Raw genomic sequence first — 23,743 nt, forward strand, 5'->3', positions numbered from 1 at the left:
AATAGCAGTAGGAAACTCATGTAAGGTGCAGTTGGACATAGGGTCCAGAGGCAAGAGAAGACTGGGCTTGAGATATAAATCTGAATGTCATATTCACGTGGGTGGCATTTGAAGTTGTGGGAGGGCATAAGCTTATATGCATCTTTCGGCCAAGTCCTTAACTTCTCGGAAACATTATTTACTGAACATTTATTCTGTCCTGGCATCATCAAGCAATTTGCATGCATCCTTATTTAATCCTCACAACCACTTTATGAGGTAGACACCACTTTTATCTCCTATTCACACACAAAAGGGAACACGAGGTTAAGCGAGACTAGTCACTTGACCAAAATCAGACAGCGCGTGGCCCAGCCAGCATGACATGATCTAGGAGTGTGTGAGGGCCCCCTCCCTGAGAACCCGAATTTTAACGAGACCCCAAGTTCCCCGCGCAGTGACTCGGACCTGCCTTCGGAGTGCGTTCCAGCACCCCGGCGGGCGCGCCCAACACCCTAGCTCAGATCCTAGGAGCACGGAGTGTTTTCACCTCTGTATCTTTGCTCACGCCATTCCCTACCTGGAGCTGGTACTCCTGCTGTAACTCTCATTACAATTCTGTCTCCTCCACTAGCATGTGAAGGTCTCTAGGTGACACAGGTCTCTATCGCACAGGGACCCCAACGCCAGGCAAAATCAAGACCCAGAGCTGACGCTCAGCAACTACTTGAATTGAAGAATAAAGGAGGAAGAGAAGGAAAAAAAATGAAGTAATAAATAAAACTTAACTTGTCGCCTCAGAGACCCGCACAAGCGTACGAATCTCTCCCCCGTACCGAGTAAGGTGCGGCGGCGAAAGGACGGTGAACGCGAGGTTTAAACGCCGGAGCGCTGGCCTCCCACTAGTCGGGCGGCTCGGCGCATGCGCGCAGCCCACGGCGCCAGCTCAGAGGACCTTCCCCGCATGCGCGAGAGCCCGGATGCGGACCAAGTTGGCGGAAAGCGCGCGGTTGGACAGCAATGGCGGTGCTCGGTGTTGCGACAAGTGGTGGTCATTGGTTTTCGGCTTTGGCGTTCGGGGTGACTCTTCTCAAATGCCTTCTCATCCCCACCTAGTAAGGGAGTCGCACGGCCAGGGGCTGGGCAAGGAGGCCCGCGGTCGGTCAGGGCGGGAGAGAGAAGTGTGGCTACACCAGGTGTGAGAAGGAAAGAGAACTTGGAAGTAGTGTTGTCGCCGCTCTGCCTTTGCTAAGCTTCCCCTTCTACCTGTTGATAGCTACCTGACCTTATGACGAGATCTTAGCCTGGATGTCTGGGTTCCGGCCAGGCGTTGTCTTACTTGAAAGTTTCTGCGCCTCAGGGTCCTCATCCTGAATATGCAGATTAAGAACATCCACCTTCGCCATTCATTCAGCTAGTGTTGATCAGCTGTCCACTGTGCTGGACTCTTCCAAGTCCTGGACATGCAGGGAGAGGAAGACTCTTCCCGTTCTCACAGGGTGGAGTTGATGGGGGCAGATAGACAAACACGAAAGTTTCAGGTTGTGACGATGGGGCAAGGCTTTACTTCACTTTTAGGAGGTGACGTTTGAATTAAAATCCGAAGAGTCAAAAGGAAGAAGCAGTGTGAAAAGCAGTTCAGACAGGAGAGGGCAAGTGCAAAGGCCCCGTGATAGGAACGAACTCGGCATTTTAGGCCCAAAAGTGGCCATTTTGGCTCAAGCGCACTCAGTGAGGAGGTGTGTGGCACAGGATGGGGTAGGCAGTGGTCAGATAACAGATTTTGACTGCAGTGTAAAAAATGGATGCAGGGGCAAGACTGGCAGAATGGAAACTAATCAGGAAGCAACCATCAAGTGGTAATGTGTATACAGTGGGTACTCAGTATTTATTAATATTAGCTTCCATCATCTGTTCAACCTTCCTAACTCCTCCCTTGACTTTAACCCTCATTTCTTTTTTTCCCTTCTTTCCTTGTAGGGTTTGGTTTTTTGGTATCCTTTGATTCAAGTTCTTGATGACTTCTTGTTAATTTGAATAGGGAAGAGTTGTTTGTGTAGAATGTACATCTATACTGATGCATATATGTAATTATATAAGCAATGAAATGTATAAGTAGGTTTAGCCAAATAACAGGGACTTGAGAAAAGAAGAGGTTGATCACTTGGACTTTCTGCATAACTGTAAGCAAATAAACATCTTTACATTTTTTTTTTTTTATTTTTTATCCTCACCCGAGGACACCTTTCCATTCTTTGTTCAGATAGAGCAGGAGGGAGAGAGAGAGAGAGAAACATCGATGTGAAAGGGACACATCGAGTGGCTGCCACCCGCACGACCAACCAGGGCCGGGGACAAACTGCAACCGAGGTACATGCCCTTAGCGGGAACCGAACCCGGGTATCTCCGGACCGCAGGCCGACGCTCTAACCGCTGAGCCAAACCGGCCAGGGCCATCTTTACATTTTAAAAGCAAATTGGAAAAATCTAAAATGTAGGAAATACCTTTAAAATCAGAGTGAAAGAGATTTTTTTAAAACTGTAGGTTTGTGCATATAAGATGATGTTTCTTTTGTTACTTCGCCCTAGAAATGTGTACTTAGGGTTATTATTTTTAATATTGCTCTTAATGATCCAAGATTAAGAACATATATCATTGTAGTTGATATTCTGCTTCTCAAACTGGAAACCTCTGGGAAGTGAGATGGAAGCTATAGGATAATGTATTCAACAAATTGTATATTAACTGCTCTATTATGTATTAGTTACTGTGGCTAGGCACTAGAGGGAGGGACGAAATGGATATGGGCCCTAACCCTATAAAGGGTTTAGTGTAGTAAGGATAACAGTTCCCAAAACAAATCAATGAAGATATGCAATTGCATAATATACTTGCGTTAAGTGTTATGAAGGAAAAAAATGGAATCCTATAACGGAACTAACAAGGGCGATTTATTGTAGACTGGGTGTCAGGAAGGGCTCCGAAGAACTGACTAATTGGAGGCCTGGAGACACACCCAGAACATATCTTTTTGGTAAACATACGTATGCATTTCTATTAGATATATGCATATATATATAGAGAGAGAGAGAGAAATGGAATTGCTAGGTCATCAGATCAGTTTTGAATTGCGATTTTGAAGAATCTGTAAGAAATCCCAGTGACATTGTCAGCAGGCAGTTTGTCAGCAGGAAGTTGGAGATGTCTGTCTCTATAATTCAGGAAAGAGACCAAGTTTGTATATTGTTATTTGGGGGTAGCATTATACAGTTGATAGTAGAAGGAATAAGTGTGAATTAGATTGTCCAGTAAGTTGCATCAAAAGAGGACCAAGAATTGAACAAGAAGAATATCAACACTTATTCATCAATAATATTCATCTGTTTGGTGAATGTTGGAGTGAAAGCAACGAAAGAGACTTAGAAGGATTTGTCTAGGAAACTCAGGAAAGGATTGTCACTGCAGAAAGGTTGTGCAAAACATTTGAAAATGTAAATCAGATTTTGCTGTAGAACTCATTGTTGACCTTGGTGACTGGTTGATTCAATAAGAATGTACTGAGCCCATCCATGTATCATTAGAAAGGGGGCCTATACTAGAAAGCTATTACCAGAAATCAGTTTTTCACCTGAGAGACTTATCTGCCTGGCAGGGCAACCTTTGTTTACCAAACATTTGTTCTTCTCACCTCCCCATGAATTGCCTTTCTCCCTTTGAAGACCCAGACTCCTAGCCCTTTACTTAGCTCAGGATGATATAAGCCTCAATCATGTGGGGCCTTTTGAGTGCCATATCTTTTCATTGCCTCAGTAATTAAACTTGACTTTCCCCCCTCCTGTTAATCTGTCTTATGTCAATTTAATTCTTAGACCAGCCACAGAACCTAGAAGGTTATAAGGGAACCACCACCCCCACCCCCCCCAGGGAAGTTACTTGACAGTATATGTAGTGAGGGGGAAAACAGTTAAGAGGGAGAATTTGGAGAAGTGGGAAAGGCACAGCAGGAGCCTTTTCCCATCTTCACTTTCCAGCTTGTTTGTGAGGACTTTTCCAGGTAATAAATTGTGTTAGAATTCTTGGTGAACAAGAGTAAGTCACCTCTGAACAACAACCAGAAAGCCTTCCTTGAGAAAATGTATGGACTTTTGCTCAGCCCTTTAGATAACTCGGAGACCCTTTTCACTTACTTGTAGTTTCCCCAATTTTTCCAAAAGGAGGTCTGACCTCCAGATAAGTGAGATGTTTCAGGACTATATAATGCTTCTTTGTGTCTTTAGGATAGTTATCTGTGACTGTATAGGGGATGTTGGTCCATTTAATTAATTTATTTTTTTAATCCTCACGCAAGGACTTTTTTTTTTCCATTTTTTGTTCAGATAGAGTGGGAGGGAGAGAGAGAGAGAGAAACATCGACATGAAAGGGACACATCGAGCCCTGGCCAGTTTGGCTCAGCGGTTAGAGCGTCGGCCTGCGGTCCGGAGAGACCCGGGTTCGGTTTTCGCTAAGGGCACGTACTTCGGTTGCAGTTTGTCCCCGGCCCTGGTTGGTCATGCGGGTGGCAGCCACTCGATGTGTCCCTTCACGTCGATGTTTCTCACTCTCTCTCCCTTCCTCTCTCTCCCTCCCACTCTATCTGTACAAAAAATGGAAAAATATCCTCGGGTGAGAAACATCGACGTGAAGGGACACATCGAGTGGCTGCCACCCGCACGACCAACCAGGGCCGGGGACAAACTGCAACCGAGGTACATGCCCTTAGCGGGAACCGAACCCGGGTCTCTTTGGATCGCAGGTCGACGCTCCAACTGCTGAGCCAAACCGGCCAGGGCGATGTTGGTCCATTTAAAAGCATAATGTTAGAAATGTGAAATTGATCACTGACAAAATTTTATTTTATTCATCTGATTGTTTCGAATAGCCATTCCACAGATTTTGAAGTACACCGAAACTGGCTTGCTATCACTCACAGTTTGCCAATGTCACAGTGGTATTATGAGGTAAGTTTCAATTTTCACCTTTTTGGTTTGTTTTTTAAGATGGTATGTGAAATCAAAGTATTATTGATATTAAAACAGTTTTCCATGTGATCATAGGTCAAATAAATCTTTATAAAAAGTGTGTTCTTTCCTAAGTTCTGTCCTCTGGCAGTATTAAGGAATCCTTTTACTTATGAGTTTACCAAACTATAAATTGTAATTATAATATTTGCCACACCCTTTTTGAAAGCATGATGGGTTTGGAAAGAGGAAAAATTGAGTTCTAAGCCTGGGTCTGCAACAATGTAGAAAGTATATTTCATTTCTCTGAGCCTTAGTTTCTTATCTGGCAAATGAGAATTTGAAATGAATTACTTCTGTGATCCTGCCTTTCCCTAATATTTTGCAATTTATGAGGAAAGGAATAACCAAATATGATGTGTAGGTATCAAACTATTCTCTTCTATTATTATTATTTATAAAAACTATATCTGTATTTTTATTTCTGGTATGAATTACTAAATGTGTATGCTATTCATTTTACAAATGGGGAAATTGAGCCTCTGAGACAGAACTTGAACCCATGCTAGTGAGTCATTGGTTGTGCTATAGCTTCCTATTTGTATTTAGATGTATAGAACTATGCCATAATTGAGTTTATTATTACAAGGTTTTAGATTAATTTCCTTTGAACTATAGTTGACTCTAAGTATATTGAAGATTATATTTAGGATACAAGTTTTGATGTTCTGCTCAGTGTTAACATAGAAATTGTTCTATTTGTGGCATATTCTAAATGCAGTTTCATTTTATGTGCTTTTTTAAAAATCAGGGAATCTTCATACCCTCTTTTTATCCAGTTACTTAAGGTATGTTCTATCTTCAATTTTTACCCCAGGCAACTTCAGAGTGGACCTTGGATTACCCCCCTTTTTTTGCATGGTTTGAGTATGCCCTGTCACATGTTGCCAAATACTTTGATCAAGAGATGCTGAATATCCATAATCTGAATTATTCCAGCTCAAAGACCTTACTTTTCCAGAGATTTTCCGTCATCTTTACAGACGCACTCTTTGTGTATGCTGTGCATGAGTAAGTCTGAGAATGTCATTTTGTGTGGAAGGTGTTGAGGAAATAATTATAGTATTATCTTATGACTCATTTGGGGGAACAAAATTCATAGACTAGCAAATTTTAGAACAGTCCAAAACTGTGTTTTTGTGTTTTAAACTGCACAATGAGTCAGTAAAGTAAGCAGTCTACCTGAATCTTGTGGAAGAAAATGGAGGAGAAAGTGGGGTTACAAGCCACAGGTAGACAAGTGATTGTGATTGTTGTGGAAGGTAGCCCCACGTAGAGTTCCAAGACCATTTCTCCTGCTGTAATGGCTCCATATGCTTTTCTTTCCTTGTGGCAGGTCCCCTGAGGCTCCTGTGACCTACCCTGTTCTTTACACATACCTACAGACAGTACACATACACTCATGCACACATATGCATTGTACTAACCACCCATGGAGTTTTCATTTTAGTAAACTCAAGAAATCTTGTGGAATGCTTTTAGTTATCAGCTGAATTCTTTCCTTCATAAAGACCCTTCAGTAATTTTGCCTGGGCTGGTTTGGAGCATCGGCCTACGGACCAGAGAGTCCTGGGTTTGGTTCCCACTAGGGTCACGTACCAAAAAAAAGACTCTTCACTAATTTTAAGTTATGATCATATTTTATTTATATATATATGTGTGTGTGTGTGTATATATATATATATGTGTGTATATATATATATTTTTTTATCCTCACCTGAGGACATTTTTCCATTTTTTGTTTAGGTAGAGTGGGAGGGAGAGAGAGAGAGAGAGAGACATCGATGTGAAAGGGACACATCGAGTGGCTGCCGCCCGCACGACCGACCAGGGCCGGGGACAAACTGCAACCGACGTACGTGCCCTTAGCGGAAATCGAACTCAGGTCTCTCTGGACCGCAGGCCGATGCTCTAACCGCTGAGCCAAACCGGCCAGGGCATATTTTATATTTTTATGTTTTGTATCTTTTACCTATAATTTTAATTTATATAGAATGTTTTGCACAATGACTTTCAAGTAGTAAGTTTTTGATTAATGTTGATTTCTCTTCTGTCATAATACTTAGGCCTGCTAGTATGACTGTGACAGAGCAGTAACTGGTATCCATTCAGTGACCCTTGTTATAAATAGATTATTTCTATGTGTGAGGCCTTCTAGACTGAACCCTCACCCCATTCAGGAAAGAGTCCCTTGGGAATGTTTTAACCCCTGCTTATTCTCATGGAGTAACTCCTGTTTGACACCCTAATTTTCAATCTGTTTATAACCTCACAGGAGTTGGAAGGAAAGGTGATTTGTAACTCAAAATGTTTGAATTCAAGCTCCTAGAGAAAGAGTGTACAGGCAGAAAGAGAGAGCAAGTAGAGTTCAAGTTCATCTGCAAGGTAGAGAGAGCAATTAATTAAGATAAAAATTGTTGAAATCTATGTGCTGGTTCTCAGAACCAGGCAGTATGTATAGATTAGTAACTTAATTTTCTCAATTACCCTGTAAGGTTACTTATCTCTGTTTATGAGGAAACTGAGGCTCCTTGGGGGAAAAGCAAGCATCTTTCCTAGTCTTTAGTTGCATCTTTATCGTGTCTACTTTTTTGTTTTAGATTTCTATATTTTTAGAATATGCCAACATTCAAATGAACCACATTCTAAAAAAATTTTAATGGAACAATGCATCCTCATTGTCAAAATTTTAGAAAACAGAAAAGCCACATTCATACACAAAGTAAAAATGACCTGTACTCCTCCACTTATAGCTATCACTGTCAACAATTTGGTGAATATTATTTCAGCCTCTTTTCTGTGTCGAGTGTAATTTTTATAAAATAAAAATGGGATCAGTTGATATTGTCATTTAGTAATATGTATATCGCTACCTTTAAATGACATACATTTTTACATAAGGGTTTTCTAAGTTATTTGGACAATCAGGAACTGCAAGTTCCTGGCTCTATTTTTAATTTCTCCCTGCCACCCCCTCCCAAACTCTCGAAGCTATTTTTCATCTGGCTAGTATGATGATATGTAATTTAGAGTGCTACATCATCCTGATCTGCATCTTTTTTTTTTAATCCTCACTCGAGAATGTGTTTTTCACAATTTTAGAGAGAGAGAAAACATTGATGTATGAGAGAAACATCAATCAGTTGCCTTCCATACATGCCCCGACTGAGGATCAAACCCACAACCTAGGCATGTGCACTGACTGGGAATCTGACCGATAACCTTTCTGTGCACAGGATAACGTTCCAGCAAACTGAGCCACACCAGCCAGGTCCTGGTCTACAGTTTTTACTCTTAAGGACTGAAAAAGTGTATGCCCTCTCAATTTTCAAAATCATTACTTTTTGGAGTTTTGGTCACTGGGTTTTTTTGTTATTGTTGTTTTGATTTTATTAAATATAAAGACTTTGTTTCAAATCAGCGTAGCTAAGAAGGAGACATGGAATGACCCCTGAAGTCTGTTTCTGCTGTCACCTTTTAAAGCCATAAAAAATGGCATGGACAGTTCTATTAGGAACTGTACCAGAGTGTATCACAGTGGATTCTAGAGGTATTGTGATGTTCTTATGAAGATCAAACTTGTTTCTTCTTTTCTGGTGTTTCAATGTAGGTGCTGTAAATGCATTGATGGGAAAAAAGCAGCTAAAGAACTTACAGAGAAGCCAAAGTTTATTCTGTCAGTATTACTGCTGTGGAACTTTGGGTTGTTAATTGTGGACCGTATCCTTGACATTTTATATACTATTCCCTTACTTATTATGTTATATATTAATTTTAAGATTAATTTCTTTTATAATGTTGATTCTGAAACATGAGCTGCTTTTGGAAATGGGTGCGGAGTGGGTTAGTGTGTTCCCAAAACTTTAGTCTCTGCCCAACTTTACCAGACTCTGGTTGTTAGAGCACTTTGTCCCTGAAAATTTAGTGGTGATATGCAAGAACCAGGTAAACCAAAAGTAGAACAATATACTAGGATTTGTTAACTGTCTTTAGATTAATCTAATACATAGTTAGTAACCAGTTTCATAACACATTATTCTAATACCTTCTGTAGAAAAGAGCTTATCGTAGTGTTTCACGTGGAAAGAGACAGGCCGTTGTGCTTTCCTGCCATTTTGGCTTACCACATGTTAACAGGCAAAGTTCTAAAATCCTAATATTAAAAGCCTAATTTTTACAGGGTTTTTTTGTTTGTTTTTCAGGTTTTTTGTTTTGTTTTGTTAATCCTCACCTGATGATATTCTTCCATTGATTTTTAGAGAGAATGGGAGTAGGAGAGAGAGAGAAACATCAATGTGAGAGAGACACATCAATTGGTTGCCTCCTGTATGACCCTGACCAGGGCCTTGGATCAAACCTGCAACTCAGGTACATACCTTTGACCAGAAATTGAACCCAAGACCTTCAGTCCTCAGGCTGATGCTCTAATTGCTGAGCCAAACCAATCAGGGCTAATTTTCACAATTTTCATAGAAGTAGCTTGGTGTAGGGGAAAACACCCAGAGTTTGGTTTACGTTTGACCTAGATTCAAATCCTAGTTATGTCATCATAGTAGCTTTAGGCCATGAGATTAATGTCTCTGAGCTCAAACTGCCTTATAGTTCATTGTGAGGCTTAATAAGTAAGATTGTATATGTATTATAAACAGTGGAGTGCTGCATTCCAGTGGCCTTCATTAGCTGTTAGGTCCCTTCCTTTCTCATCCCTAATTCTAAAAAATAAAACAAAACAAAAAACCTTTTGCCCTTTAGCTGCTGGGTCTTTAAGGTTGAAAAAAACATGGGAAAGTTTTGTGGTTTTCTTCTTAAACATAAATCTTAAGAGTTTGTTCAGGATTTGACTTTATAGAAAGCACATTTATGAGAAGCTCAAACTGGTAGTAATATTTTTGTCTTTACCTATTAGGAAAGCATTTTCAGTTTTTAACCTCAATCTACTGGCACAGTTCATTATGAATTTGGTATCCTTTGTTGTCTTTCCTTGACCTAATTTCAGATATCCATTTCCAGTACAATGGTTTTTTATTTGGATTAATGCTACTCTCCATTGCTCGATTATTTCAGGTAAACCCAAAATAGGCTAATTAGATTTTTTCCCCTTAAGTTTCTTTTTTAATAAAGGCAGCAGTATAGTGAGTGATGGGTAAATTTATTTGACCAACTGTTTTGAGTTACCAACAATTTTTATTGAGTATTTGTCACAAATTCCATCTTCTCTTTTGACAATTGTCTTCATTTTACAGATAAGAAAACTATACTCTAAAAACTTGTTAAAGATGGAAATCTTGACGTGAACTTGAGTTTTTACATTTGGTTGGGATCATTTATCTAGGAATGAAATCTTCAGCGGTTTTTACAATGTAATAACTATTATAGTGGGGCTTGACCATCACAAGCATGTGGTATACTGTAATGGAGGGGATGGGATTTGGAATCAGAAGACCTGGGTTGAAATCCTGACTAACCCTAATATGCTGTGTGACTGAGATAGGGGTTACTCATATTAGGTGCATTAAATATAATATATTACTGAACAAACCTTGCAACTATTCTATGAGGTTGTTATAATTGTTAGTCTCCTTTTTATAGAGGGAGAAATCCAAAATTCAGATTTTGGGGCCATCCTTCTGTATACTGAATCAGAATCTCTGGGATTATGGTTTAGGAATCTCCAGAGAATTTTGATAAACTGTTAGGTTTGGGAACCATTAACCCAGCACAAGTCATTTAACCCTCTCAGCCTCAGTTCTCTCATCCTTAAAGTGAAATGTACCCCTTGTTACATTTTTATTTGTAAAATTGGTGTTACCTACCTCACAATGACTTTGGAAAGATCACATTTGATCATCTGTTTTAAAGTTACTTGTCAACTATAAATGTCTGCATACTTTTTTTTTAACCATAAAAAGCCACATAGTACTTAGAACATGATTGGTGTTCAATGAATGATTATTGAGTGGTGGTTGAACAAGTAAAGTTTAGCTATAGAACCATGTAGGCCTTCTCTGAATCTTAAATAAACTGTAAAATTGGTGAAGCGAGATCTGGAAGCATCTCATTCTTTATCCTTATCATTCCCAACTCATCTATTCTAGACCACACCTGATGAGACAGTGAGAGAAAGAATCTGGCCTTTCATGGTCCTTTGACAGTTTCCTTTGCTGAACCCCAGGACATTATCTCATTTGATCCTTCCAAAATTCCTGTGAGGTAGGTAGAATTCACACTTGTTTAGTTATAGTAAACTCAGTTTGTTTGTTTAATCAGAATACCTTTAGTTCTCCTAGGTAGTTTGTTAGGATCAAGTAACTATTTTTTATTTCTTCAGCCTGATAACACTGTATGTTACCTGATCTAAAATACAAGATTTAAATTTTGTTGTTGTTAATCCTCACCCGAGGATATTTTTGCCATCGATTCTTAGAAAGTGGAAGGGAAGAAGGGAGGGGAGTAGAGAGAGAGAGAGAGAAAAACATTGATGTGCCCTGGCCGGTTTGGCTCAGCAGTTAGAGCATCGGCCTGCGGTCCCGAGAGACCCGGGTTCAGTTCCCACTAAGGGCATGTACCTCGGTTGCAGTTTGTCCCCAGCCCTGGTTGGTCGTGCGGGTGGCAGCCACTCGATGTGTCACTTTCACGTCGATGTTTCTCTCTCTCTCTCTCTCTTCCTCTCTCTCCCTCCCACTCTCCTGAACAAAAAAAAATGGAAAAAATGTCCTCGGGTGAGGATAAAAAAAAAAAGGAAAAAAAAACATTGATGTGAGAGAGACACATAGATTGGTTGCCTCCCAAACATACTTCAACCAGGGCAGAGATCGAACCTACAACCCAGGAACGTGCCCTTGACTGGGAGTCAAACCCATGACCTTTGGTCTGCAGGCCGACACTCTAACCACTAAGTCAAACAGGCCAAGGCTCATATAATTTTTGGTAGCATAGCATTATTCCTAGTTCCTCTCTAGAAATCAACTCCAGCTATTGTAAAACTTTGTAAGGGGGAAGGGTAATTTGATTCTCTGGGCTTTAGTTCCTTAGGGAGAACTTGCAGTGTATTATCAGGGATGTATCCTGTACCTCAGCATCAAGCTTAGAACTTAATAAATATTTGTTGAAATAAGGAATTTATGAACCCACTAGACCCAGTATAAAGGCTAGCTGGAATTACTTGCCTGCATTCATCTTATATTACATGTAGAATATTTGCCTAAATTAATTTTTTTTTATTTTAGAAATTTTTTTTTTTTTTTTATCCTCACCCGAGGATATTTTTCCATTTTTTGTACAGTTAGAGTGGGAGGGAGAGAGAGAGAGAAACATCGACGTGAAGGGACACATCGAGTGGCTGCCACCCACACGACCAACCAGGGCCGGGGACAAACTGCAACCGAAGTACGTGCCCTTAGCGGGAACTGAACCCGGGTCTCTCCAGACCGCAGGCCGTCGCTCTAACCGCTGAGCCAAACCAGCCAGGGCTATTTTAGAAAATTTAAATCAGATACAAAAATAGAGAAAACAGCATAGTGATGTATACACATACAAAGTATTATTTTAAAACACATCTCAGACATCATGTTTAATTTGTTAAGTATTTCAGAGTATATCTTTAAAAATTGTGTGTGTGTGTGTGTGTGTGTGTGTGTGTATAAAAATTTTTTTTATCCTCACCTGAGGACACCTTTGCATTTATCTTCAGATAGAGCAGGAGGGGGAGAGGGAGGAAGAGAGAAAGAGAGAAACATCAATGCAAGAGACACATCGAGTGGCTGCCACCCACAGGACCCCAATCGGGGCTGGGGACAAACTGCAACCGAGGCACGTGCCCCTAGCGGGAACCAAACCTGGGACTCTCTGGTCCGCAGGCCAACGCTCTAACCACTGAGCAAAACCAGCCAGGGCAATATGTATATTTTTTTTATAATTTTACACCTTATTTCCCTCACACTGGTTTATGATCTGATATGCGATACCTAGTTGTCTGAGATGAGGAAATTATAAAAATCATGTACTCTTAATTTTCTATATATTATGTTAGTTCACAAAAATAATTAAAAAGATTTGATTTTAATATCTTTAAAAATATATGTATTTTTTGTTAATTGTGGTAAAATACAAAACATAAAATTTTTAAGACAGTTCAGTAATGTTGAGTATATTCACATTGTTGTGCAGTCATCTCTGGTGTTTTTTATTGCATAATACATTTTATTTATTTAAATAATTTTAAATTTACAGAAAAGTTACAAAGATAGTACAGAGAGTTCCTGTACCCCTTACCCATTTCCACTAACACTGCCATCTTATATAACTATGGTGTGTAGGTTTATCAAGACTAAGAAACCAATTTTAGTACATTTAAATTTTACCAGTTTTCCCACTAATGTCCTTCTTCTGTTCCAGGATCCAATCCAGGATACTACATTACTGCATTTAATTCACCCTGAATTTTAAAGTGACATTTCCCTCTTAAATCTCCTAGAAAAGGCATATGGAAGGAGCATTTCTCTTTGCTGTTCTCCTACATTTCAAGCACATTTACCTCTATGTAGCACCAGCGTATGGTATATATCTGCTACGATCTTACTGCTTCACTGCAAATAAAGCAGGCAAGTTTTAGTGGGAATAGCAAAACCTCCTATATTTTATTTTTTCTTGACTTGGTGGCTTGCTTGGTGAAAGGGTCTTAAAAGTATGACAGATATCTCTCAGCTGTGGATCCTATAACTTCTTTATCCTTTCTGACTTTTCTCTGCTCTTGCCATATCATAAAGATTAGTATACCGTCAGGGGATCCTTCCAGTTTCACAACGTGATATAAGTTATGGTTTTCCATGCTCCTGGTTAATGAGAATGTTCCTTTTTTATAGACGGGTCTGTCCGATGGAACAGTTTCAGCTTTGTCCGCCTTATTTCCCTGGGACTGATTGTTTTTCTCGTTTCTGCTCTTTCGTTGGGTCCTTTCCTAGCCTTGGTAAGCCTGTTATTTTTTATAAAGTAATACATGTTTTTTATTATTGTTGCTGCTGTTATTTAGAAAAAACAATAAATTTAAGAATATAAAATAGGCAAAACTAGTCTTTCTTACCCCTTTTCAATATGACTGTGCAAACATAGGGTAGGTATTCCTTTAGTCATTTTTGTGCACATTCATATATGTATGTGTATATATTTGTATGTTTAACTGTACATCATACACACAGTTGATTGATATTATTCATACATTTTGTATTTACTAGTTTGCCTACTTGCTAGAACTTATTTGCAACCCCAGAAATCAATACTTAAAACTTGTTCACAGTCCTTCACTGACATCATTCTAAAGTTCCTGGAACATTAGAGATGTTCAACAAGTATTTTCTTTTTTTCCTTTCCTCACCCTGAATTCAACTAATTTTAATTCCAGCTCAAACTGGAAAGCACTGCATTTTTTTTTTTTTTTTTTTGTAAAGTCTTCCCTGCTGTCACCTTCCCTTCAGTAGACTTGGATGAGCTGCAATCTTTCTCCTTTGTACCTCATAAATTCTTCCACTATTATACTTAAATTGGACTGATATTCAAAGTACTTTTGTGTATCTTGTCCTACTGGACAGATGAGGTTAGACAAAAGAGCTTCTGTGAACTGCTCGGGATCATACTGCTTATTTGAAGGAACAAGGACTGAAATTCAGACCTCACAACTTTTGACATACTATGCCAGACACATAGATTTCTTTTTGAATTTGGAAAAGATTAATCACTGTTTAATCTCTTTTCAACAGAACCAACTGCCTCAAGTCTTTTCCAGACTCTTCCCTTTCAAGCGGGGCCTCTGCCATGCATATTGGGCTCCAAACTTCTGGGCTTTATACAATACTTTGGACAAAGTGCTGTCTGTCATCGGTACGGTAGCAAGCTGTCTTACTTAGGCTCTGAATATTGAAAGGACTAACACACTGAGAAATGAAAAAACCTGCTGTGTTTTTAATGAGGTTGAACTGTTTGTTCTCCAGTCCTGCATTTCAGCTTTCAGAATGAACGGGGGAGTGGTTCTAGGGACTGAGGCTTCAGTGCAGTAAACAGACTGAGTGTCTTATAAAAGCTCTTTGTGGCAATGAGGTTGCTGACCCTTTCCTTGAGGGAAAAAATAAAATATATAAGACATTTTTAAAAGGTAATTTTTGCCTTAAGTAAAACATTTTTTCAGTAGTTAACCCTACTTTTAAACTTTAATATGGGAAGGAGCAGGACACAAGAATGTGTAAATTGTGATTCTGCTAAACCAATAAGGAGAATGATAGTTGTGCATTTTAGCATGAGATGAGAAGAAATGGAAAACCGAGGCTATGTTTCTATATTTGGATTATGATGAAAAATAATTTATACTTTGAGATGGTTCTACTGAAAATAAGTCACTTTGGAATAACTCAGTCTTTTTCTGTGAATACAGCCTAGCTCGATGGGAAGTGGCAGGATCAAGAGAAGGATATGCAAACTTCGGTAATGGGCCAGATAGTAAATATATTACAGACCACATAGGTGTTTTGTTTGTTCACTTGTTTACAACCTATAAAATGTAAAAATCATTCATAGCTTCAGGGTCTTGCAAAAACAGGCCACAAGCTGGATTTGGCCCTCGGGCTAGAGTTTACCAATTCCTAACTTGGAATCTGATGACTTGGTTGGACACCCACCTGCATAAATTGCTGACTGCATGGCACTGGGCAAGTCCTTGGCTTCCTCTAGTCTTGCCTTCATACTCTAATAAAGAGATAACAGTACTTTACCTGTTTCCATGAAGCATGTTGTGCGAAACAAATGCAGCAATAAAGAAATGCAGGAGCTTTGGAACCAGACGGAACTGTGATCATTTCTACCACCTACTAGTTGTGGCCTTGGACAAGTTACTCCATTTCTGTGTGCTTCAGGCGACTAAAAGTAATGGCTGCAAATCCCTTGGCCCATGATAGATGCTTAATGCATAGGGGCTGTTGTTACTGTTTTTGATATGTACTTGTAGGAAATCCTAATTTGGTACTATCCTTCACCCACTGTGAATCTAGTCTTGGTGTACATGGCATAATTAGAAAGTAATTTCTTAACATATTTCAAAAAGGCTTTAAACAACCAGTATGGGATGAAGTGCAAGGGCTACTAGCCTTGTCTGAGTCAGGAAACTGTGCTGAGTTTCTTTGTATATCTGTCTTAAAGATGTCTTACATGGAAAGTCTGTGGCAGATTAGGCATCTGTTTCAGGGAGATAGTTATTGGCTTTGAGAGAATCAATAGGCTGAAGGAAAAGGGAAGAAGTGAATGACTAGAAAATATTTTGGTAGTATATATCTTTCCCACAGTTCACTGATGTTCAGTGGCATTAGGCAGGTCTATGTAGGTGCCCACTGTCCCTGACTATACTATTAGCTTGTTTGAGATGGGGCTTGCATCATCATCCTCAGGCTTAGTTCATTTAATAAATATTTATCTTTTTGTTTTTTTAATATGATTTTATTAATTTTAGAGAGAGAAGGAGAGAGAGAAACATTGATGTGAGAGTGACATATTGATTGGTTGCCTTCTACACATCCCCTACTAGGGATCAAACCCTGAACTCAGGCATGTGCCCTGACCAGGAATCGTACCGGTGACCCTTTGGTGCGCTGGACAATGCCCAACCAACTGAGCCACACCTGCCAGGGCTAAGTATTTCTTGAACACCGATGTGTTGGAGGTAGGAATGAATTACTCATCATTCCTGCCTTTAATAAACCCCCAGTATAGTAGAGAAAATGAGTATGTAAACAGATAAAGTGCAGTGCAGACACTACATAAAGACATGTACAAGGTGTACCTGGCCCACAAGAAAGACAATGGTGTTTCTTGATTTAGGAGCTTTCCCAGATGAGTGAAGTGAATTAGAAGTTAACTTTGTAAAGTGAGTAAGCTACTCTAAGCAAAGGAAGTAGCTTGTACCAAGGGATGTAAGTGTTGAGAGTGGTGTGTCAGTTTATTGTGGCCAAGTCACATTTAAGAAAATGGAGGAGATAAGGCTGGAGAGGCAGGAAGGGGCTACATCATGGAAGACACAGTATGCCATGCTTAGGAATATGGACATTATCTTGCAGGCAGTGAAGGATTCAGAGCTGTAGTATGACGTGGTCAGACGTGTATTTGAGAAAGCTTACTTCATTTGACAGGTGGGAGCAGATTGCTGTTCCTGTTGCCTGCCAGCACGGTCCCCCTTTTGCACTGCACATATTTCCTGTCCCGATACAGACAGCTGCCTTACATGGTATAATCTCAAGACCAGCAGCATTTTAGGTAGAATAACACAGAATTGAGTTAATGAAATCTTAACTTTGAACTAGTTATAAAATTTTGTACCTTATTTTTTCTCTAGGAATTGAATGGAAAAGTAGGGTGTGTCATTGATCAAAACAAAATAAAATGTCTACTTACTATGTAGGTTTGAAGTTGAAACTTCTTGATCCCAACAAGATTCCTAAGGCATCAATGACAAGTGGTTTGGTTCAGCAGTTCCAACACATAGTCCTTCCCTCAGTGACTCCCTTGGCCACCCTCATCTGCACTCTGATTGCCATATTGGTAAGAATTCACGTGTGGTACTCATTTCTTGAGTTTTATCTGTGTTTCTCTTGTGTAGCTGGTTAAATTTTGACCTCCAGGTTTTTCACTGCAGCCGAAATTCCATGGCTGTACCCCTGCTGCAGATTGAGGCATGTCCTAGCAATTCTTAGAGTGTCTACACTGTAAGGAAGGACTACTAGTAAAGTCTCACTGACAGATTATCTCTGTGAGAGAGACTCTTAGAGCACCTGTTCTCCCTGGGATGAGGACAAAGAAAAGCCCACAGAGGAGGGGGCATGGGCCACATTGTGGGGAAAGAGGAAGACATTTGTAGTCAGGACATCCAGGTTTATGTTGTTTCATAAACTGACTGACCCCACATCCACAGTTGTCGACTGCATGAATATTGATGATGACAGTTAACAGTGGCTCTTTGAGCATCAGATGAGACTCTAATATGAGTCCAGTGCTGTTAGAGGCTTTAGTCATGTTGTTTTTATTTGTTAGTGATCATGATGCCTTCAGTTCCATGATGTAATTTTAGTAGAATTCAATAAAAATGACTCAAGCCTATATCTATAATTACACTCAGCTTTAACTTTGGTTTCTGAGTGATCAAGCTTACTGTCAAGACACTGACCCCATTTAATTACATGGCAGTACTGGAAGGTAATTCAGTTCTGTGGCCTACTTATTCACATGTTCTGAAGTAAAACTTTTTTTCTAATACCTCAGACTTGTAAGCTGCTTATGAAAGGCCATAGTTTTATTGTAAATTACACTCCAGCCCACAAAGCTGGGTGTTTTTTATCAATATGATAAAATCTAATGTATTATTAGCCCCAAAATATATATAAACTTTTGTAGTTTAAGCTGTAGGTTCAGTGACTACTAATTAACTAATTATGAAGCTGTAATAAGGGGTTATACTAGATATCTTAGAACTTAATTATGATTTCTTATTAATTTTGATGAATTATGTATCCAAATGCCTTTTTTTCTGAGTAGTTGTTTTTATATTAATTCTTGGTGGACTGTTCACTTGGTGATGAATTACCCTAGTTTAATAGAGAATAGTCTCAAGACCTGTTTTTCAGAGATTATGCAAATTGTATTCACCTGAACAATGTTTCTGTAATGCCTATTTTAAATTGTACTGAAGTTTTATCTTTACCTGTTGTTTCTAGCCTTCTATTTTCTGTCTTTGGTTTAAACCCCAAGGGCCCAGAGGCTTTCTCCGATGTCTGATCCTTTGTGCCTTGAGCTCCTTCATGTTTGGGTGGCACGTCCATGAGAAAGCCATACTCCTAGCAATTCTCCCAATGAGGTAAGCAGATCACTCAGTCAGTCAGCATTTCTGGAATATTCCACAGTGACACTATTGTTTTCTATTTGAACTGTCCCTTCTGGACATGTTCAGTGGGGTAGACAAAGGCAAAGATGAACAGGAACAGGTTTATACTAGGACTGGACAGAGTTGCTTCACTTGGGATCCTTGCAACCTGTGAAGGCCCCAAGGTATGCGAAATTGAGCATATTGTTCCTGCATATATTGGAGTAAGGGGTACTATAGTGATTAAGAACCATGACACCAGGCTGTTAGGTCTGGAAATTGAGTGGCAGCATAGTATGAAAAAAGCATGGGCTTTGGTGTCATCACATCTGTGAAAATAAGATCCACTGTTCCTTGTTAAGAGTTGTTAGTTAAAGTTAAAGATTGAGTCCATTATGCAATAATACCTAACATAAGTACAGTATTCAGATTTTTCAGAACTGTTATTTTGGGGTTTTCATTTTCTTTTTGCATTCTTTCTTTTGAACCTCACAACAACCTTTAAGATAATTAAGATAAATTAATTTCATCCCCTGTCTTAACATCTACAGAAACTGGGGCTCAGAGAGTTTAAATGATGTATTCAAAGTCACCCAGCTAGCAAGTAGCAGAGTAGGGCTTAAAGAATTAGAAATTTTGATGCTGAATCTTGTGCCATGCTAAAAAGGGATGTTAAATGCACTAGTGTCCATTTTATATATAATTGAAACCCAGTAGATAGATCGTAATAGAACTAAGCGTGTTTTTGTGGGGTTTTGTTTGTTTTTAAGTCCTGAGAGAAATCATTTAGCTCTGAAAGAACATTAAGCAAATTTGTCAGGCCAGTATATGGCTGGTCTGGGTTCATTTAGCAACTTGCAGTTTACAAATTTAAAAAATAGATCAAAATTTCTAATTCTTTAAAATTTTCACTGAACACCAGCAGGTGCAGGGTATTGTCCAAGAGAAGAGCTGTAGGGTTGGAAATTAAATTCCAAGTTCTGTTTCCTGGATACCCACCCTAGGAAGCTCCAGTTTCACAATATCCCTTTCTTGGGAGAAGGCAGTTACTCAAGGAAGCAAGATCCTTTTTTGAATATTCCCTGATTTAGTGTGATACATTCTTTGATCAATTGCTTGAAGTTTCCTATTAAAAAAATTAATATTAGTAATTGAATTGGACTTGTAGCAAAGATTAGTAAGTATGTTGTATTATGCTTAAGCCAGTGCTAGAAATGACAATAAATACAATTTATTCAAGCTATTTACAAGTATAAATGTTTTTTGTTGTTTTAAGGAATTATTGTGAGAATTTTTATTTTTAGCCTTCTGTCTGTGGGAAATGCAGGAGATGCTTCGATTTTTCTGATTCTGACCACAACAGGACATTATTCCCTCTTTCCTCTGCTCTTCACTGCACCAGGTAAACAGCTTCATTTTAGAGCATAGGTTTGATTGCCATGCCCTTTTCATCAGGGCCTAGAGATCAATGCCACCTGATTTAAACAACATGGAAATCTCTTAGAAGGAGAGAGCTCATCCGTTCTCTTAACTAAAACCTGCAATTTGTCCCTAGTTCTCAGTACCATTAGATGTCACAAAAATGTACAGTTACGCTCAAAAAACATTAGTGGCATTATATAGTTGTGCCAGTGTGTTTATGTTGCCTAAGTTTCATAAACCTTTCTCTTATCAACTAAATTATCATCTGGTTTTTTTTTCTTCTTTTAACAGAATTTCCCATTAAAATCTTACTCATGTTATTGTTTACCATCTACAGTATCTCCTCATTGAAGACTCTATTCAGGTAATTAAAGAAAGTATATTTAAAATTATATTTACTCCTGTTAAGTGTTTGCTTTTAAATGTGCAATAAGCCTTTTATTTTTTTATTTTATTTTTATTTTTTTATCCTCACCCAAGGACATTTTTGCATATATCTTCAGATAGAGCAGGAAGGGGAGAGGGAGGAAGAGAGAGAAACATCAATGTGAGAGAGAGACATCGAGTGGTTGCCACCCACACAACCACAACCGGGGCTGGGGAAAACTGCAGCCAAGGTACGTGCCCTTTGCGGGAACCAAACCCGGACTCTCCCGTCTGCGGGCCGATGCTCTAACTGCTGAGCCTCACTGGCCAGGGCTGTAATCTGTATAATTTTTAAAAGCTTGCTTATAGTTCATATCTGACTGTGTTCATAAACTTCATATATTTAATTATATTAAAGCTTATTTAACCCTGGCCAGTTTGGCTCAGCGGTTACAGCATCAGCCTGCGGACCAACGGGTTGCAGGATAGATTCCCAGTCAAGGGTATGTACCTTGGGTGCAGGTTCAATCCCCAGCCCTGGTCAGGGTTGTATGGGAGGTAGCCAATTGATGTCTCTCTCTCTCACTCTCTTTTCCTTTCTCATTCTCCCTCCCTTGCTCTCCCTCTCCCTCCCTATCTCCCACTCTATCTAAAAACCAATGGAGCCCTGGCTGGTTTGGCTCAGCAGTTAGAGTGGCGGCCTGTGGTCCAGAGAGAGCCAGGTTCGGTTCCCATAAGGGAACGTACCTCGGTTGCAGTTTGTCCCCGGCCCTGGTTGGTCGTGCAGGTGGCAGCCATTCAATGTGTCCCTTTCACATCGATGTTTCTCTCTCTCTCTGCCTCTCTCTCTCTTCCTCTCTCTCCCTCCCACTCTGTCTGAACAGAAATGGAAAAATGTCCTCAGGTGAGGATAAATACATAAATAAAATAAATAAAAACCAATGGAAAAATATCCTCAGGTGAGGACTAACCAAAAAAATAAAAATTTATTTATAACTATGTGACTCAGCAATTCCACTCTTAGATACATACCCAAAAGAATTGCAAACAGGTCCTCAAACAGATATTTGCACACCAGTGTTCATTACAGCTTTGGTCACAGTAGCCAAAATGTCAAAACAACCCATGTCTAGCAACAAATGAATAGATAAACAAAATGGTGTGTGTGTGTGTGTATTATTCAGCCAGAAAGAGGAATTAAGTTGTGATATGTGCTACAATATGGATGAACCTTGAAAACTTAGGTTAAGCCAGACACAAAAGGAAAAATATCCTACGATTCCACTTATATGAAATATCTAGAATCGGCAAATTCATAGAGACAGAAAGTAGATTAGTGGTTATGGGAACAGGGGTGAGGGAAGGGGAAGTCGCTGCTTAATGTTTCCAGAGATCCCGTTGGGGTGATGAAAATGTTTCAAAAGTGGATAGTGGTAATGGTTGTACAACGTTGTCAATATACTCAATGCTATTGAATTGTATACTTAAAATGGTAAAAATAGAATAGCAAATTTTGTTATTTTACCACACAAAAAATTGTATATTGTTTGTCATATTCGTATTCTAATATCACAGCATCCAGCCCTTTCGTCTTCCAAATGCGTAGCTAATTCTCTCTCAGAGCTTCAGCTAAGTGACAGCCTAGGTAGATGATAATTAGGTACATCGGGGTTGTTGAGATAATGTAATGGCATATTGTTATCATTTTTTTGAGATGTGAAATTGAATGCACTCTTTTGACTGGCTTTGGGTGTACTTTACATCAAGACAGTACAAACAGCACTTTAGCTGAGAAATGTTTGCAAAACCAGAATGACTCATCTAAATCAAACCTTTCTCTCCTTTTTTTTGTCAGGAAAGAAAAACCTCTTTTTAATTGGATGGAAACTTTCTACCTCCTTGGCCTGGGGCCTCTGGAAGTCTTCTGTGAATTTGTATTCCATTTCACCTCCTGGAAGCTGAAGTACTCCTTTCTCCCTTTGTTACTGACCTCAGCGTATTGTGCAGTGGGCATCACATATGCTTGGTTCAAACTGTATGTTTCAGTATTGACTGACCCTCCTGCTGGCAAGACAAAGAAGCAATAAATAAAGGAACTGCTTGGATGTATTCCAAGCAATTATTTCATGGGAAATTAATCAGAACTTGAAGAAAGTTGCTGGTGGCATGAACCATTCAGTAGATCTGTTTGACAACCATTCTTCCAGACTTGGCCTTGCCCAGCCTAGCAACCTGGTTGTCACCATGGTGAGAAGCCACTTGTCCTCCATAAGCAGTGAAACACATCTGAAACACTTCTTGCCCTCCCCTGTTAAAATTGTCAGGTCATTCAGACTGCTGTGTTTGCTCCAGACAAGCAGGGAGTCTGATCAACACCATGATTAGTTGTACCCTGTGATAATCATTGTCAGGCTATAAAACACAATTAGAATCGTGTACTAAAGGAGATATAAATAAAATACCATTTTGTATTTCTCCACGAAAATTTTTTGGATCAGTACCAGCTTCTACATCTTCCTGTTGGCATACACACAAGCAGATGGTGTATTGTCTCCATTCTGCACACCTTGTTTCAGGAGATTATCTTTTTTCCATTGAAATTATACAGTGACCATTCTCACAAAGCCAGGGGGGATATTTAATGAATGGTTTGGCCTGTTAGCAGAGATTATAAACCACATCTACTCTCATATTAAGTTAAGGATATCTTGGACAGTTTATTCTAACAGCAAGCACTGCAATTTTTATAAGACTGCCATTTCTCAAACTTTCCTTACGTGAGCAAACGTAAGTGATTTTAACAGCCTGGTCTTGTCCTCACCCTTCCTTAAGCACACTTCTTACACACTTTTTATCCAGGACCCCAGTTTGCCTAATATCTGCTGCATATTCAGATTCAGCCAACATTTATCTAGCTGACACCTGGAGCTTTGACACATTTTTATTTATCCATTATTCCCTATTGGAAGATGAGAGAGACTCCAAGGTTACAGGCATCCTGGGATGCTAATCCAGCTCTTCCATATCTT

General features: G+C 39.4%; 1 protein-coding gene across 1 annotated transcript; it reads left to right on the top strand.

Moving 5' to 3' along the window:
• Nucleotides 1-901: 901 nt before the first annotated feature.
• Nucleotides 902-23,108, top strand: ALG8 (ALG8 alpha-1,3-glucosyltransferase). The gene is made up of 14 exons (XM_036259519.1): nt 902-1,052; nt 1,960-1,973; nt 4,877-4,978; nt 5,856-6,049; nt 8,649-8,758; nt 10,035-10,102; nt 13,512-13,638; nt 13,900-14,003; nt 14,791-14,911; nt 17,472-17,611; nt 18,781-18,920; nt 20,231-20,328; nt 20,640-20,712; nt 22,570-23,108. The coding sequence occupies exons 1-14, from the start codon at nt 902-904 to the stop codon at nt 22,799-22,801; spliced, it is 1,674 nt and encodes a 557-aa protein (XP_036115412.1). The 3' UTR covers nt 22,802-23,108.
• The last annotated feature ends 635 nt before the right edge of the window (nt 23,109-23,743 follow it).

The sequence above is a fragment of the Molossus molossus genome, unplaced genomic scaffold, assembly GCF_014108415.1.
Source record: "Molossus molossus isolate mMolMol1 unplaced genomic scaffold, mMolMol1.p scaffold_m16_p_13, whole genome shotgun sequence".
Classification (NCBI taxonomy): domain Eukaryota; kingdom Metazoa; phylum Chordata; class Mammalia; order Chiroptera; family Molossidae; genus Molossus; species Molossus molossus.